The following is a 15,687-nucleotide window of genomic DNA, read 5'->3' as shown; positions in this document are numbered from 1 at the left end:
TAACTACTGTGTAAACTGATGCTAATGGTTATAGGTTAAACTCATAAACTCACAAGGACCACCGTGGAGGTGAACGGCTACGGAGCAAACTGATCTCTGTTTCTCTCTGACTCTCTCTGTCTCTCTCCCTCTCAATTCAATTCAATTTAAGGGGATTTATTGGCATGAGAAACATATGTTTACATTGCCAAAGCAAGTGAAATGGATAATAAACAAAAATGAAATAAACAATAAAAAATTAAAAGTAAACAATCACAAAAGTAAAAAAATAATAAAGACATTTCAAATGTCATATTATGTCTATATACAGTGTTGTAATTATGTGCAAATAGTTACAGTACAAAGGGGAAAATAAATAAACATTGGTTGTATTTACAATGGTGTTTGTTCTTCACTGGTTGCCCTTTTCTTTCGCAACAGGTCACAAAAACTGCTGCTGTGATGGCACACTGTGGTATTTCACCCAATAGATATGGGAGCTTATCAAAATTGGATTTGTGCACATAGCTTGTCTTCTCTTGAGAGCCCGGTTTGCCTTGGGTGCCCTTTCTCAATAGCAAGGCTATGCTCGCTGAGTCTGTACATAATCAAAGATTTCCTTCATTTTGGGTCAGTCACTGCGGTCAGATATTCTGCCACTGTGTACTCTCTGTTTAGGACCAAATAGAATTCTAGTTTGCAATTTTCTTTTTGTAAATTCTTTCCAATGTGTCAAGTATTTTTGTTTTCTCATGATTTGGCTGGGTCTCTCTCTCTCTCTCTCTCTCTCTCTCTCTCTCTCTCTCTCCTCTCTCTCTCTCTCTCTCTCTCTCTCTCTCTCTCCTCTCTCTCTCTCTCTCTCTCTCTCTCTCTCTCTCTCTCTCTCTCTCTCGTTAAATTAATCTATCTTTCAACCTATTTTTTCCCCCTTTCTTTCTCTCTCGGTGTGAGACAACACAACCTGTTAATCTGGCACATACATGTAATATTGTTTTAAGAGGTTAAGAGACTGTAACGCCCTGGCCATAGAGAGGGTTTTTTTGTTCTTTATTTTGGTTAGGCCAGGGTGTTACATTGGGTGGGCGTTCTATGTTCTTTTTCTATGTTTTTGTATTTCTTTGTTTTGGGCCGTGTGTTTCATCCCAATCAGGCACAGCTGAAGTTCGTTGATGTTGATTGGGAGTCACACATAAGTGCATGTGTTTCCATTGGGGTTTTGTGGGTAATTGTTTCTGTCATTGTGTTTCACCTGACAGGACTGTTTGGCTGTTGGTTTTTCTTGTTTTGTTTGCATAGTGTTCTTTCTTAATTAAATATGACGAACACTAACTCCGCTGCGTTTTGGTCCACTCTCTTTCACGGCAGCCGTTACAGAATTACCCACCAAACAAGGACCAAGCAGCGGAGGAAGGAGCAGCACCAGGAGAGCAGCATGATGGACTCATGGACGTGGGAACAAATACTGGACGGAGAGGGACCATGGACTCAGGCTGGGGAGTATCGCCTCCCGCAGTGGGAGATCGAAGCGGCGAGAGCGGAGAGGCGATGGTATGAGGAGAGAGAGCGCAACAGGCACGAGAGGCAGCCCCAAGATTTTTTTTGGGGGGGGGTGGGCACACGGGACAGTCGGCGGTGCCGAGGACGGAACCAGAGCCAGTCGGGTTGACGTTGGAGGTGAGCGAAGGGTGCGAAGCAGAGACAGTGAAGGAGTTGATGGGGAGATTGGAGGAGAGAGAGATGAGAGAGCTGCTGGTTTGGTGCATAAGGCACGGCATTCGCCCTACGGAGCGTGTCAGTGAATTGATGTCACCTGAGTCAGTTCTCCATCCTTGTCCTGAGGTGCGTGCTGGCCTCCTGCATGTCTTCCCAGCCCTGCACGTCCTGTGCCTACGCCCAGAAACAGGCCTCCTGCATGTCTTCCCAGCCCTGCATGTCCTGTGCCTATGCCCAGAACCAGGCCTCCTGCGTGTCTTCCCATCCTGGTCAAGCCCGTGCCTCCTCCTCGGACCAGTCCGCCAGTTGGTCTCCCCATCCTGGTCTGTCCTGTGCCTGCTCCATGGACCAGGCCTCGAGTGGGTTTCCCCATCTTGGTTAAGCCTGTGCCCCCTCCTCGGACCAGGCCTCCAGTGGGTCTCCCCATCCTGGTCAGTCCTGTGCCACCTCCTAGGACCAGGCCTGAAGTGGGTTTCCCCATCTTGGTTAAGCCTGTGCCTCCTCCTCGGACCAGGCCTCCAGTGGGTCTCCCCATCCTGGTCTGTCCTGTGCCTGCTCCACGGACCAGGCCACCAGTGGGTCTCCCCATCCTGGTCCGTCCGGTGCCACCTCCCAGGACTAGGCCTCCAGCTGCCAGAGTGGCCCGCCTGTCCGGAGCTGCCAGAGTGGCCCGCCTGTCCGGAGCTGCCAGAGTGGCCCGCCTGTCCGGATCTGCCAGAATGGCCCGCCTGTCCGGAGCTGCCAGAGTGGCCCGCCTGTCCGGAGCTGCCAGAGTGGCCCGCCTGTCCGGAGCTGCCAGAGTGGCCCGCCTGTCCGGAGCTGCCAGAGTGGCCCGCCTGTCCGGATCTGCCAGAGTGGCCCGCCTGTCCGGAGCTGCCAGAGTGGCCCGCCTGTCCGGATCTGCCAGAATGGCCCGCCAGCCGGGCGCAGACAGGGTCGTCCGCCAGCCGGGCGCAGCAAGGGACACCCGCCAGCCGGGCGCAGCCAGGGTCGTCCGCCAGCCAGGCGCAGCAATCGCCGCCCGCCAGCCGGGCGCAGCCAGGGTCATCCGCCAGCCGGGCGCAGCCAGGGTCGTCCGCCAGCCGGACGCAACAAGGGTTGCCCGCCAGCCGGGTGAAGTCAGGGTCGCCCACCAGACCTTCGGCGCAGCCAGGTGCGCCACCTAAGAGGGCGACGCCAAGGGTGGGGCAGAGGCCACGTCCTGCACCTGAGCCGCCGCCGTAAGAAGGCCCACCCGGACCCTCCCCTTCAGTGTCAGGTTTTGCGGCCGGAGTCCGCAACTTGGGGGGGTACTGTAACGCCCTGGCCTAGTCCTATCACTCTCTCCAATGTTCACAGTGCTTCAGTTACACTCACATTAAAAAATACCATAGTCGTGGCCAAAAGTTTTGAGAATGACACAAATATTAATTTTCAAAGTCTGCTGCCTCAGTTTGTATGATGGCAATTTGCATATACTCCAGAATGTTATGAAGAGTTAATTTGCAATTAATTGCAAAGTCCCTCTTTGCCATGCAAATCAATCCCCCCAAAATATTTCCACTGCATGCCACAAAAGGACCAGCTGACATCATGTCAGTGATTCTCTCATTAACACAGGTGTGAGTGTTGACGAGGACAAGGCTGGAGATCACTCTGTCATGCTGATTGAGTTCGAATAACAGACTGGAAGCTTCAAAAGGAGGGTGGTGCTTGGAATCATTGTTCTTCCTCTGTCAACCATGGTTACCTGCAAGGAAACACGTGCCGTCATCATTGCTTTGCACAAAAAGGGCTTCACAGGCAAGGATATTGCTGCCAGTAAGATTTCACCTAAATCAACCATTTATTGGATCATCAAGAACTTCAAGGAGAGCGGTTCAATTGTTGTGAAGTAGGCTTCAGGGCGCCCAAGAAAGTCCAGCAAGCGCCAGGACCGTCTCCTAAAGTTGATTCAGCTGCGGAATCGGGGCACCACCAGTACAGAGCTTGCTCAGGAATGGCAGCAGGCAGGTGTGAGTGCATCTGCACTCACAGTGAGGCGAAGAATTTTGGAGGATGGCCTAGTGTCAAGAAGGGCAGCAAAGAAGCCACTTCTCAGGAAAAACATCAGGGACAGACTGATATTCTGCAAAAGGTACAGGGATTAGACTGCTGAGGACTGGGGTAAAGTAATTTTCTCTGATGAATCCCCTTTCCGATTGTTTGGGGCATTCGGAAAAAAGCTTGTCCGGAGAAGACAAGGTGAGCGCTGCCATCAGTCCTGTGTCATGCCAACAGTAAAGCATCCTGAGACCATTCATGTGTGGGGTTGCTTCTCAGCCAAGGGAGTGGGCTCACTCACAATTTTGCCTAAGAACACAGCCATGAATAAAGAATGGTACCAACACATCCTCCGAGAGCAACTTCTCCCAACAGCTTGGTGATGAACAATGCATTTTCCAGCATGATGGAGCACCTTGCCATAAGACAAAAGTGATAACTAAGTGGCTCGGGGAACAAAACATCGATATTTTGGGTCCATGGCCAGGAAACTCCCCAGACCTTAATCCCATTGAGAATGTGTGGTCAATCCTCAAGAGGCGGGTGGACAAACAAAAACCCACAAATTCTGACAAACTCCAAGCATTGGTTATGCAAGAATGGGCTGCCATCAGTCAGGATGTGGCCCAGAAGATAATTGACAGCATGCCAGGACGGATTGCAGAAGTCTTGAAAAAGAAGGGTCAACACTGCAAATATTGACTCTTTGCGTCAACTTCATGTAATTGTCAATAAAAGCCTGACACTTATGAAATGCTTGTAATTATACTTCAGTATTCCATAGTAACATCTGACAAAAATATCTAAAGACACTGAAGCAGCAAACTTTGTGGAAATTAATATAACTTTTTGCCACGACTGTATACTATGGTAGGAATACTGTAGTATTCACTGCAGTGTTTTTGCAGACCTTACTGTTGTATTCACTGTAGTATTTTTAGGGACTGAAGTCCACAAGAACACTACAGTGAATACTGTAGTATTTACTGCAGTATACTCTAGTAATGAAAAAAATTGTATGTACTATGTTAATTACTGTAGTGTTTTTGCATACTGTAGTATGGTATACTATAGGATTTTGGGGGACTGTGGTATACTTTAATAGTTACTGTTTCTCAGACTGTAGTATTTACTAAAGTGTTGTTTTTTTCCTATCTTTGAGATAGAGGTGGGGGACTTTCTCCTTGAGAAAACCTGCAGGAGAATGTCTGTAGTATATACTACAGTGTTTTTTTGTGGATAATACTGTAGTATTTACTATAGTATTCTACGTTATACAAAAACATTCTATACTAGGTACTACACGTGATCGAGAGATACTACAGTGTGTAGTATAGTATCCTACAGTATACTACAACTTTCTACAGAATTATACAGTAAATGAGTATACTCACCAGAACAGGTGTCACTTTGTATGTGTTCGTGTGTGGCGTGGGCGCGCGCGCGTGGGCATGCGCGTGTATGTCTATGTGTTTGTTTGCGTGCCTGAGTTGCTGTGAGTGATTAACTCACCGCCCGACAGCATTAGCATAATGTAATTGGTAAGGAGATGTTGTTTAAGGCAGCAGTTGGATGCGTTGATAATAAAACCCATGACACTTTGATTATTATATCATTTTAATGAGCATTTTGTCAGTTAGTACCAGGTGTGTTTGATAACCCACAAGCACAGCAAAATAAGCTCTTCATGATTTACATTTGTTTGATTTGTCAACTAATGTGAATTCAACACGAAATCAGCTAAATATTTCACCATGTCATTGAATTTAGGTTAAAAGTTGGGTGAAAAAAATACAAATGCCCTTATGTTGATGACCTTTTGCAAATCCAATTAATTTTCCATGTTGATTCAAGGTCATCACATAGATTTTTGGGGGTTGAAATTACCTGTAAACAACGTTGATTCAAACAGTTTTTGCCCACATGTCTAACTGGCGGCTATTGCTTGGCTCAAGACCATTAGTCCATTGAGCTAAAATCCTAGATGTTAGCGTTTAGGAGTTGACTGTAATGAAAAGAAAATTCCAACACACTGGTGGTCTATAGTCTTTCTACGTTAATGGTAGTTTGACCGAAACATTGGTAAATAAGATCCATTAAATGTCGGAAACATCTAGATCACCTATGTGCAGCTATTTTTATCTCAATATCAACTGATTTCTGGGTAACAGTTAAGTACCTTACTGTGATTGTTTTAAATGAAAAAAATGGTCTAAAAGAAACAAAAATAGCTTCTTAGCTGAATGCACTTCCTCAAGCAAGAAGTTTGCTCGGACTGCTTGGGAGTGGTCTGAGGGAAGGTCTAATCGGAGGAGCCTAATGGAAGGGATGTGTGACCTGAAAACGAGCCGCTATTGGCAGTGAGGAGGGAAAACGCTCTTTTATTGGTCTATTAACTTATACGTCCAAAAACTCCACCCAGACAAACAAACTGATACTTCAGGCCGTTTTTTCAAACAGCTTTTACATGAAGTGCATTATCATAATTTTCACAATCCCGTTTTTGACTGCACTGTCCCTTTACTGAAGATAAAAAAAATCTCCATGCATATAGCAGCACATAAGGTGTGCGAGTTTACTTTATAATAGCTTTTAGGAGCTCACAGGAAGTCACAGGCAAGGTAGTGTTGTTCTATTTCTGTCTAGACAGGCCTAGCTGCAGGCACCGGAGGCTACAGACAAGGTTACTGTTAAAGGGAGATTAGCTTGGTGACCCACCTCGCAGTGAAGGCCTTCACAGACTTGGCCGGTTGCCACTGACTCCCCTCGGATGACCTTTTATCTTGTCCTACTTCTACGACCTTTCATCTTGTCCTGCTCCTTTGACCTTTCATCTTGTCCTACTCCTACGATTTTTCATCTTGTCCTATCTCATGACCTTTCGTCTTGTCCTGATCCTATGACCTTTTATTTTGTCCTGCTCCTATGACCTTTCATCTTGTCCTACTCCTATAACTCACAGGGACAACTTCCTTGTTAAGCTTTTCAAGGTTGGACTGGGAGTTAGCAGAATTGAATCTACAGCTTTAAGCAAATGTCTGGAAGTGAATTCACCTGAAGGGGATTGTGTGTGTCCACCACAGTCCCTGTACGTGAATCAGTAGTCTGAGGTGTCTTATTTGAGGCCAGGATTTTATCTAATCAGCAGCAGATCCGCCTTATAGAGCACTTGACATTTGAAGGTCATTTATGATTGAGCTGACATGTTCAGCGTTTACCGTGATTGCGGTATGTGTGAACAAGAAACATTGCCTTTAAAATGTGCATAGCTGAAAAAGCTTGATTGGATTGAATCCCGGCTGTAGACAAGTAAAATGTATAATATTGAAATTGACTCTCACCTGTCCAACTCTCTCCTAGTGCTTCATTTGTAAATTGGGACCTGCCGGAACAAAAAGTGAGCTGAGAGGAGGGTGACCTGGGGGGCTCTGAGGTACCAGAATGCATTAAAAGAAAAAGGTTATAATAAAGCATTGCATATGTAGAGCACTAGAGTAGAGGCGCATGCAGAAGTTGCACACAGGGGGATTCTTTTTCTAAGCCTAGGGTCTGGGAAAAGACACACTTATTGTACAATACTAGGAGGAAATTATAGTCCTAAAAAAACTTTCCAGTTTCACAGACTCACTCAATGATGCACAGCTCACTCACCGGCGATGGCCAATGCGCTCGTGCCGAAAGCCTATATCTTCCTTGTTTAACTTTGTCAAACAATGTTGTTCGCTCAATAGGCCTATTTGGAAGTTGATAACATATTTGGTAGCCTACAAACAGTTTAGTATTCTCTTTTCAGCAGAATCCAAAGCCTGTTTTGCATGATGTTCACTGACAGATAAACGGTGCGTTCCCGACGGTAGGAATGCCTTGTGATTGGGCAACACACAAAACACACAATAAGCTATTGATCCTCTGTGGCTAAATGATAGACCTATTCCTGGTCTAGTATTCTGAATTATTTCATTTATGCTGTGGCACCTCCAGCACCCTTCCCTATGATTCTATGAGGAAATAAGTTTAGAAAAAAAAACTCTAGACCACCTTTACACCACACACAGAGACACATACAAAGCTCTCCCTCACCCTACATTTGGCAAATCTGACCATAATTCTATCCTCCTGATTCTTGCTTACAAGCAAAAACTAAAGCAGGAAGCAGCAGTGACTAACTCAATTCGGAAGTGGTTAGATGACACGGATGCTACACTGCAGGACTGTTTTGCTAGCACAGACTGGAATATGTTCCAGGATTCTTCTGATGGCATTGAGGAGTATACCACCTCAGTCACCGGCTTCATCAATAAGTGCATCGATGACGTCGTCCCCACAGTGACCGTACGTACATATCCAAACCAGAAGACATGAGGCAACATCCGCACCGAGCTAAAGGCTAGAGCTGCCACTTTCAAGGAGCGGGACACTAATTCCAACACTTATAAGAAATACCGCTATGCCCTCAGACAAACCATCAAACAGGCAAAGTGCCAGTACAGGACTAAGATTGAATCCTACTACATCGGCTCTGACACTCGTCAAATGTGGCAGGGCTTTGCAAACTATTAAGCACTACAAAAGAAAACCCAGACGCGAGCTGCCCAGTGACACGAGCCTACCAGACGAGCTAAATGCCTTTTATGCTCGCTTGGAGGCAAGCAACACTGAAGCATGCATGAGAACACCAGCTGTTCCGGTCGACTGTGTGATCACGCTATCCGTAGCCGATGTGAGCAAGACCTTTAAACAGGTCAACGTTCACAAGGCCAGACAGATTAGCAGGACGTGTACTGAGAGCATGCGCGGACCAACTGGCAAGTGACTTCACTGACATTTTCAACCATAGTCCCTGTGCCCAAGAAAACGAAGGTACCCTCCCTATATGACTACCACCCTGTAGCACTCACGTCAGTAGCCATGAAGAGTGTTGAAAGGCTGGTCATGGCTCACATCAACACCATTATCCCGGAAACCCTAGACCCACTCCAATTCGCATACCACCCCAACAGATCCACAGATGACGCAATCTCAATCTCACTCCACACTGCCTTTTCCCACCTGGACAAAAGGAACACCTATGTGAGAATGCTATTCATTGACTACAGCTCAGCATTCAACACCATAGTGCCCTCAAAGCTCATCACTAAGCTAAGGACCCTGGGACTGAACACTTACCCCTGCAACTGGATCCTGGACTTCCTGATGGGCCACCGCCAGGTGGTAAGGGTGGGAAACATAACATCTGTCACACTGTTCCCCAATACTGGGGTCCCTCAGGAGTGCGTGCTCAGTCCCCTCCTGTGCTCCCTGTTCACCCACGACTGCGTGGCCAAGCACGACTCCAACACCATCATTACATTTGCTGACTACATAAAAGTGGTAGGCCTGATCACCGACAACGATGAGACAGCCTATAGGGAGGAGGTCAGAGACCTGGCAATGTGGTGCCAGGACAACAACGTTTCCCCCAATGTGAGCAAGACAAAGGAGCTGATTTTGGACTACAGGAAAAGGAGGGTCAAACAGGCCCCCATTAACATTGTCGGGGCTGTAGTGGAGTGGGTTGAGAGTGTCTACATCACCAACGAACTATCATGGTCCAAATACACCAAGACAGTTGTGAAGAGGGCATGACAACACATTTTCACCCTCAGGAGACTGAAAACATTTGGCACATGTCCCCAGATTCTCAAAAAGTTCTACAGCTGCACCATCGAGAGCATCCTGACCGGTTGTTTCACCACCTGGTAATGCAACTGCTCGGCGTCCAACCGTAAGACGCTGCAGAGGGTAGTGTGTACAGCCCCGTACATCACTGGGGCCAAGCTTCCTGCCATCCAGGACCTATATACTAGGGGGTGTCGAGGGAGGGCCCAAATAATTGTCAAAGACTCCAGTCATCCAAGTCATAGACTGTTCTCTCTGCTACCGCACGACAAGCGCTACCGGAGAGCCAAGTCTAGATCCAAAATGCTCCTTTACAGCGTCTACCCCCTAGTCATAAGACTGCTGAACCATTAATCAAATGGTCACATTTACATTGACCCCCCTTGTTTGTTATTGTCATTTTATTGTGTTACTTTTTATTAAATTTTTTACTTTAGTTTATTTAGTAAATATTTTCTGCATTTTTGGTTAAGGGCTTGTAAGTAAGCATTTCACTTTAGGGTCTACATCTCTTGTAGTTGGTGCATGTGACAAATGACATTTGATTTGACTTTAAGTGCAATGCTGGACAGATGAGAGTTGCAGGCTCATGTTTATCAGAGCAGAGAGAGGGAGAGGGATCATAGAAAGGGAGTTCTGTAAGAGATACAGGCACGCGTTTCGCTCTCACCACAGCAATGGCCACACATTGGTCTATACGGGCTACAGGTTTGAGCAAACCATAAACCTGGGCCAGCCCAACACGAATCAGTTATTATAATATCGGGCACGTTTTCACATGATGTGTTTTAGGGGGCAGGAGAATTACAGGAGGCAACTTGAATTAACTCTGATTTTATTATAATTTTTACATTGCAAATGGTGAAAATACATTTTCATACCAAGAGAGGTACTGAAACTTGCCAAATGGGTTTCGCAACGAAGCATTCCAATATTGATGGATTCCCCTGTTCCGGCAGGATCCAGCTCAAACTAAGCACTGCTGTCTCTCATCAGATCAGATAAAGAAGGGAGGGAAGCTACGGTAGACAGGCGTCACACTGTTCTCTGAGGTTAACTTCCTGTTTCCTGTGTTATTGTTGACATCAGAAAGACATCACATTGTTCTTTGAGGTTAACTTCCTGTGTTGTTATTGTTGACATCAGACAGACGTCACACTTTTCTCTGAGGTTAACTTCCTATTTCCTGTGTTGTTATTGTTGAGATCAGACAGACATCACACTGTTCTCTGAGGTTCATTTCCTGTTTCCTGTGTTGTTATTGTTGAGATCAGACAGACATCACACTGTTCTCTGAGGTTAATTTCCTGTTTCCTGTGTTGTTGTTGTTGTTGTGTTTGCTGTGTGCTGTAAGGCTGGGGCAGCCAGAGCTCCAAGGTGCACATCCACCACAGCACCTGGCTGCACTTCCCTGGTCACAACCTGCGCTGGCTCCTCACCTTCATCCTCCTCTTTGTCCTGGTCTGTGAGATTGCTGAGGGCATCGTCTCCGATGGGTGAGTCCATTTCCCCCTAATCCTCTACTGCAGTGGTTCTCAATCCTGGTCCTGGGGACCCAAAGGGGGAACATTTGTGTTTTTGCCCTAGCACTACACACCTGATTTAAATCATCAAAGCCTTTTGATGAGTTGATCATTTGAATCAGCTGTGTAGTGTTAGGGCAAAAACACAAATGTTCCCCCTTTGGGTCCCCAGGACCAGGATTGAGAACCAGTGCTCTACTGGAACTATGGCCATGTTTGACGTACCCCTCCCCAATACCTCCCCAGTACCTCATCAATACCTCCCCACTACCTCATCAATACCTCCCCATTACCTCATCATTACCTCGATCAATAGCTCCCCAATACCTCATCAATACCTCCCCAGTACCTCATCAATACCTCCCCAGTACCTCATCAATACCTCCCCAGTACTTCCCCAGTCCTCTTGGACTGACGAGTGAGGCCGGTTGGACGTCCTGTCAAATTCTCTAAAACGACGTTCGAAGCGGCTTATTGTAAAGCAATTAACATAACATTTTCTGTCAACAGCTCTGGTGGACATTCCTGCGCTCCCTCAACTTGAGACATCTGTGTCATTGTGTTGTGTGGCAAAAGTGCACATTTTAGAGGGACATTTACATTTTAGTCATTTAGCAGACACTCTTATCCAGAGCGACTTACAGTAGCGATTGCATACATTTCATTTCATGCATTTTTTTTTGTACTGGCCCCCCGTGGGAATCGAACCCACAACCCTGGCGTTGCACACACCATGCTGGCGCTGCAAACACCATGCTCTACCAACTCAGCCACAGGGAAGCCTAGAGACCTTTTATTGTCTCCAGCAAAAGGTGCACCTGTGGAATGATCACGCTGTTTAATCATCTTCTTGATATGCTACACCAGTCAGGTGGTTGGATTATCTTGGCAAAGGAGAAATACTCACTAACAGTGATGTTAACAAATTTGCGTCTGAATACTTTCTGAATGCACTTTGCATATATACTGCTCAAAAAAATAAAGAGAACACTTAAACAACACATCCTAGATCTGAATGAAAGAAATAATCTTATCAAATACTTTTTTCTTTACATAGTTGAATGTGCTGACAACAAAATCACACAAAAATAATCAATGGAAATCCAATTTATCAACCCATGGATGTCTGGATTTGGAGTCACACTCAAAATTAAAGTGGAAAACCACACTACAGGCTGATCCAACTTTGATTTAATGTCCTTAAAACAAGTCAAAATGAGGCTCAGTAGTGTGTGTGGCCTCCACGTGCCTGTATGACCTCACTACAACGCCTGGGCATGCTCCTGATGAGGTGGCGGATGGTCTCCTGAGGGATCTCCTCCCAGACCTGGACTAAAGCATCCGCCAACTCCTGGACAGTCTGTGGTGCAACGTGGCGTTGGTGGATGGAGCGAGACATGATGTCCCAGATGTGCTCAATTGGATTCAGGTCTGGGGAACGGGCGGGCCAGTCCATAGCATCAATGCCTTCCTCTTGCAGGAACTGCTGACACACTCCAGCCACATGAGGTCTAGCATTGTCTTGCATTAGGAGGAACCCAGGGCCAACCGCACCAGCATATGGTCTCACAAGGAGTCTGAGGATCTCATCTCGGTACCTAATGGCAGTCAGGCTACCTCTGGCGAGCACATGGAGGACTGTGCGGCCCCCCAAAGAAATGCCACCCCACACCATGACTGACCCACCGCCAAACCGGTCATGCTGGAGGATGTTGCAGGTAGCAGAACATTCTCCACGGCGTCTCCAGACTCTGTCACGTCTGTCACATGTGCTCAGTGTGAACCTGCTTTCATCTGTGAAGAGCACAGGGCGCCAGTGGCGAATTTGCCAATCTTGGTGTTCTCTGGCAAATGCCAAACGTCCTGCACGGTGTTGGGCTGTAAGCACAACCCCCACCTGTGGACGTCGGGCCCTCATACCACCCTCATGGAGTCTGTTTCTGACCGTTTGAGCAGACACATGCACATTTGTGGCCTGCTGGAGGTCATTTTGCAGGGCTCTGGCAGTGCTTCTCCTGCTCCTCCTTGCACAAAGGCGGAGGTAGCGGTCCTGCTGCTGGGTTGTTGCCCTCCTACGGCCTCCTCCACGTCTCCTGATGTACTGGCCTGTCTCCTGGTAGCGCCTCTATGCTCTGGACACTACGCTGACAGACACAGCAAACCTTCTTGCCACAGCTCGCATTGATGTGCCATCCTGGATGAGCTGCACTACCTGAGCCACTTGTGTGGGTTGTAGACTCCGTCTCATGCTACCACTAGAGTGAAAGCACCGCCAGCATTCAAAAGTGACCAAAACATCAGCCAGGAAGCATAGGAACTGAGAAGTGGTCTGTGGTCCCCACCAGCAGAACCACTCCTTTATTGGGGGTGTCTTGCTAATTGCCTTTAATTTCCACCTGTTGTCTATTCCATTTGCACAACAGCATGTGAAATTTATTGTCAATCAGTGTTGCTTCCTAAGTAGACAGTTTGATTTCACAGAAGTGTGATTGACTTGGAGTTACATTGTGCTGTTTAAGTGTTCCCTTTATTTTTTTGAGCAGTGTATATATATATATATATTCACTGCCCTCCATGTGCTCACCAGAGGTAGCCTGACTGCCATTAGGTACCGAGATGAGATCCTCAGACCCCTTGTGAGACCCTATGCTGGTGCAGTTGGCCCTGGGTTCCTCCTAATGCAAGACAATGCTAGACCTCATGTGGCTGGAGTGTGTCAGCAGTTCCTGCAAGAGGAAGGCATTGATGCTATGGACTGGCCCGCCCGTTCCCCAGACCTGAATCCAATTGAGCACATCTGGGACATCATGTCTTGCTCCATCCACCAACGTCACGTTGCACCACAGACTGTCCAGGAGTTGGCGGATGCTTTAGTCCAGGTCTGGGAGGAGATCCCTCAGGAGACCATCCGCCACCTCATCAGGAGCATGCCCAGGCGTTGTAGGGAGGTCATACAGGCACGTGGAGGCCACACACACTACTGAGCCTCATTTTGACTTGTTTTAAGGACATTACATCAAAGTTGGATCAGCCTGTAGTGTGGCTTTCCACTTTAATTTTGAGTGTGACTCCAAATCCAGACCTCCATGGGTTGATAAATTGGATTTCCATTGATTATTTTTGTGTGATTTTGTTGTCAGCACATTCAACTATGTAAAGAAAAAAAGTATTTGGTAAGATTATTTCTTTCATTCATATCTAGGATGTGTTGTTTAAGTGTTCCCTTTATTTTTTTGAGCAGTATATATACACAGTTGAAGTTGGAAGTTTACATACACCTTAGCCAAATGCATTTAAACTCAGTTTTTCAGAATTCCTGAAATGTAATCCTAGTAAAAATTCCCTTTCTTAGGTCAGTTAGGATCACCACTTTATTTTAAGAATGTGAAATGTCAGAATAATAGTAGAGAGAATGATTTCTTTTATTTCTTTCATCACATTGCCAGTGGGTCAGAAGTTTACATACACTCAAATCGTATTTGGGAGCATTGCCTTCAAATTGTTTAACTTGGGTCAAATGTTTTGGGTGGCCTTCCACAAGCTTCCCACAATAAGTTGGGTGAATTGTGGCCCATTCCTCCTGACAGAGCTGGTATAACTGAGTCAGGTTTGTAGGCCTCCTTGCTCGCACACGCTTTTTCAGTTCTGCCCACACGTTTTCTATAGGATTGAGGTCAGGGCTTTGTGATGGCCACTCCAATACCTTGACTTTGTTGTCCTTAAGCCATTTAGCCACGACTTTGGAAGTATGTTTGGGGTCATTGTCCATTTGGAAGACCCATTTGTGACCAAGCTTTAAATTCATGACTATTGTCTTCAGATGTTGCTTCAATATATCCACATAATTTTCCTCCCTCATGATGCCATCTATTTTGTGAAGTGCACCAGTCCCTCCTGCAGCAAAGCACCCCCACAACATGATGCTGCCACCACCGTGCTTCACGGTTGGGATGGTGTTCTTCGGCTAGCAAGTCTCCCCCTTTTCCCTCCAAACATAATGATGGTCATTATTGCCAAACAGTTCTATTTTTGTTTCATCAGACCAGAGGGCATTTCTCCAAAAAGTACAATCTTTGCCCCATGTGCAGTTGAAAACCGTAGTCTGGCTTTTTTATGGCGGTTTTGGAGCAGTGGCTTCTTCCTTGTTGAGCGACCTTTCTGGTTATGTCGATATAGGACTTGTTTTACTGTTGATATAGATACTTTTGTACCTGTTTCCTCCAGCATCTTCACAAGGTCCTTTGCTGTTGTTCTGGGATTGATTTGCACTTTTCGCACCAAAGTACGTTCATCTCTAGGAGACAGAACGAGTCTCCTTTCTGAGCGGTATGACGGCTGCGTGGTCCCATGGTGTTTATACTTGCGTACTATTGTTTGTACAGATGAACGTGGTACCTTCAGGCATTTGGAAATTGCTCCCAAGGATGAACCAGACTTGTGGAGGTCTACAATTGTTTTCTGAGGTCTTGGCTGATTTCTTTTGATTCTCCCATGATGTCAAGCAGAGGCACTGAGCTTGAAGATAGGCCTTGAAATACATCCACAGGTACACCTCCAATTGACTCAAATGATGTCAATTAGCCAAACAGAAGCTTCTAAAGCCAAAACATAATTTTCTGGAATTTTCCAAGCTGTTTAAAGGCACAGTCAACTTAGTGTATGTAACTTCTGACCCACTGGAATTGAGATGTAGTGAATTATAAGTGAAATAATCTGTCAGTAAACAATTGTTGGAAAAATGAATTGTGTCGTGCACAAGGTAGATGTCCTATCCGACTTGCCAAAACTATAG

At 46.3% G+C, this 15,687-nt stretch overlaps 1 protein-coding gene across 2 annotated transcripts in view; it reads left to right on the top strand.

Annotated features, from left to right (window-relative positions):
* The window catches only part of LOC106584588 (ATP-binding cassette sub-family C member 8), a 179,251-nt gene that overhangs the window by 4,127 nt on the left and 159,437 nt on the right, over nt 1–15,687 (top strand). For both annotated transcript variants that reach the window (XM_082968119.1, XM_082968118.1), the window contains exon 2: nt 10,727–10,868. In XM_082968119.1, the coding sequence (XP_082824245.1) occupies nt 10,727–10,868 (142 nt within the window). The remainder of the gene's footprint in view (nt 1–10,726; nt 10,869–15,687) is intronic.

This window comes from Salmo salar, chromosome 23 (assembly GCF_965601325.2).
Source record: "Salmo salar chromosome 23, fSalSal1, whole genome shotgun sequence".
Lineage (NCBI taxonomy): Eukaryota > Metazoa > Chordata > Actinopteri > Salmoniformes > Salmonidae > Salmo > Salmo salar.
Note: the sequence above shows the minus strand (reverse complement) of the source record. Positions and strands in the feature narration are given on the sequence as shown.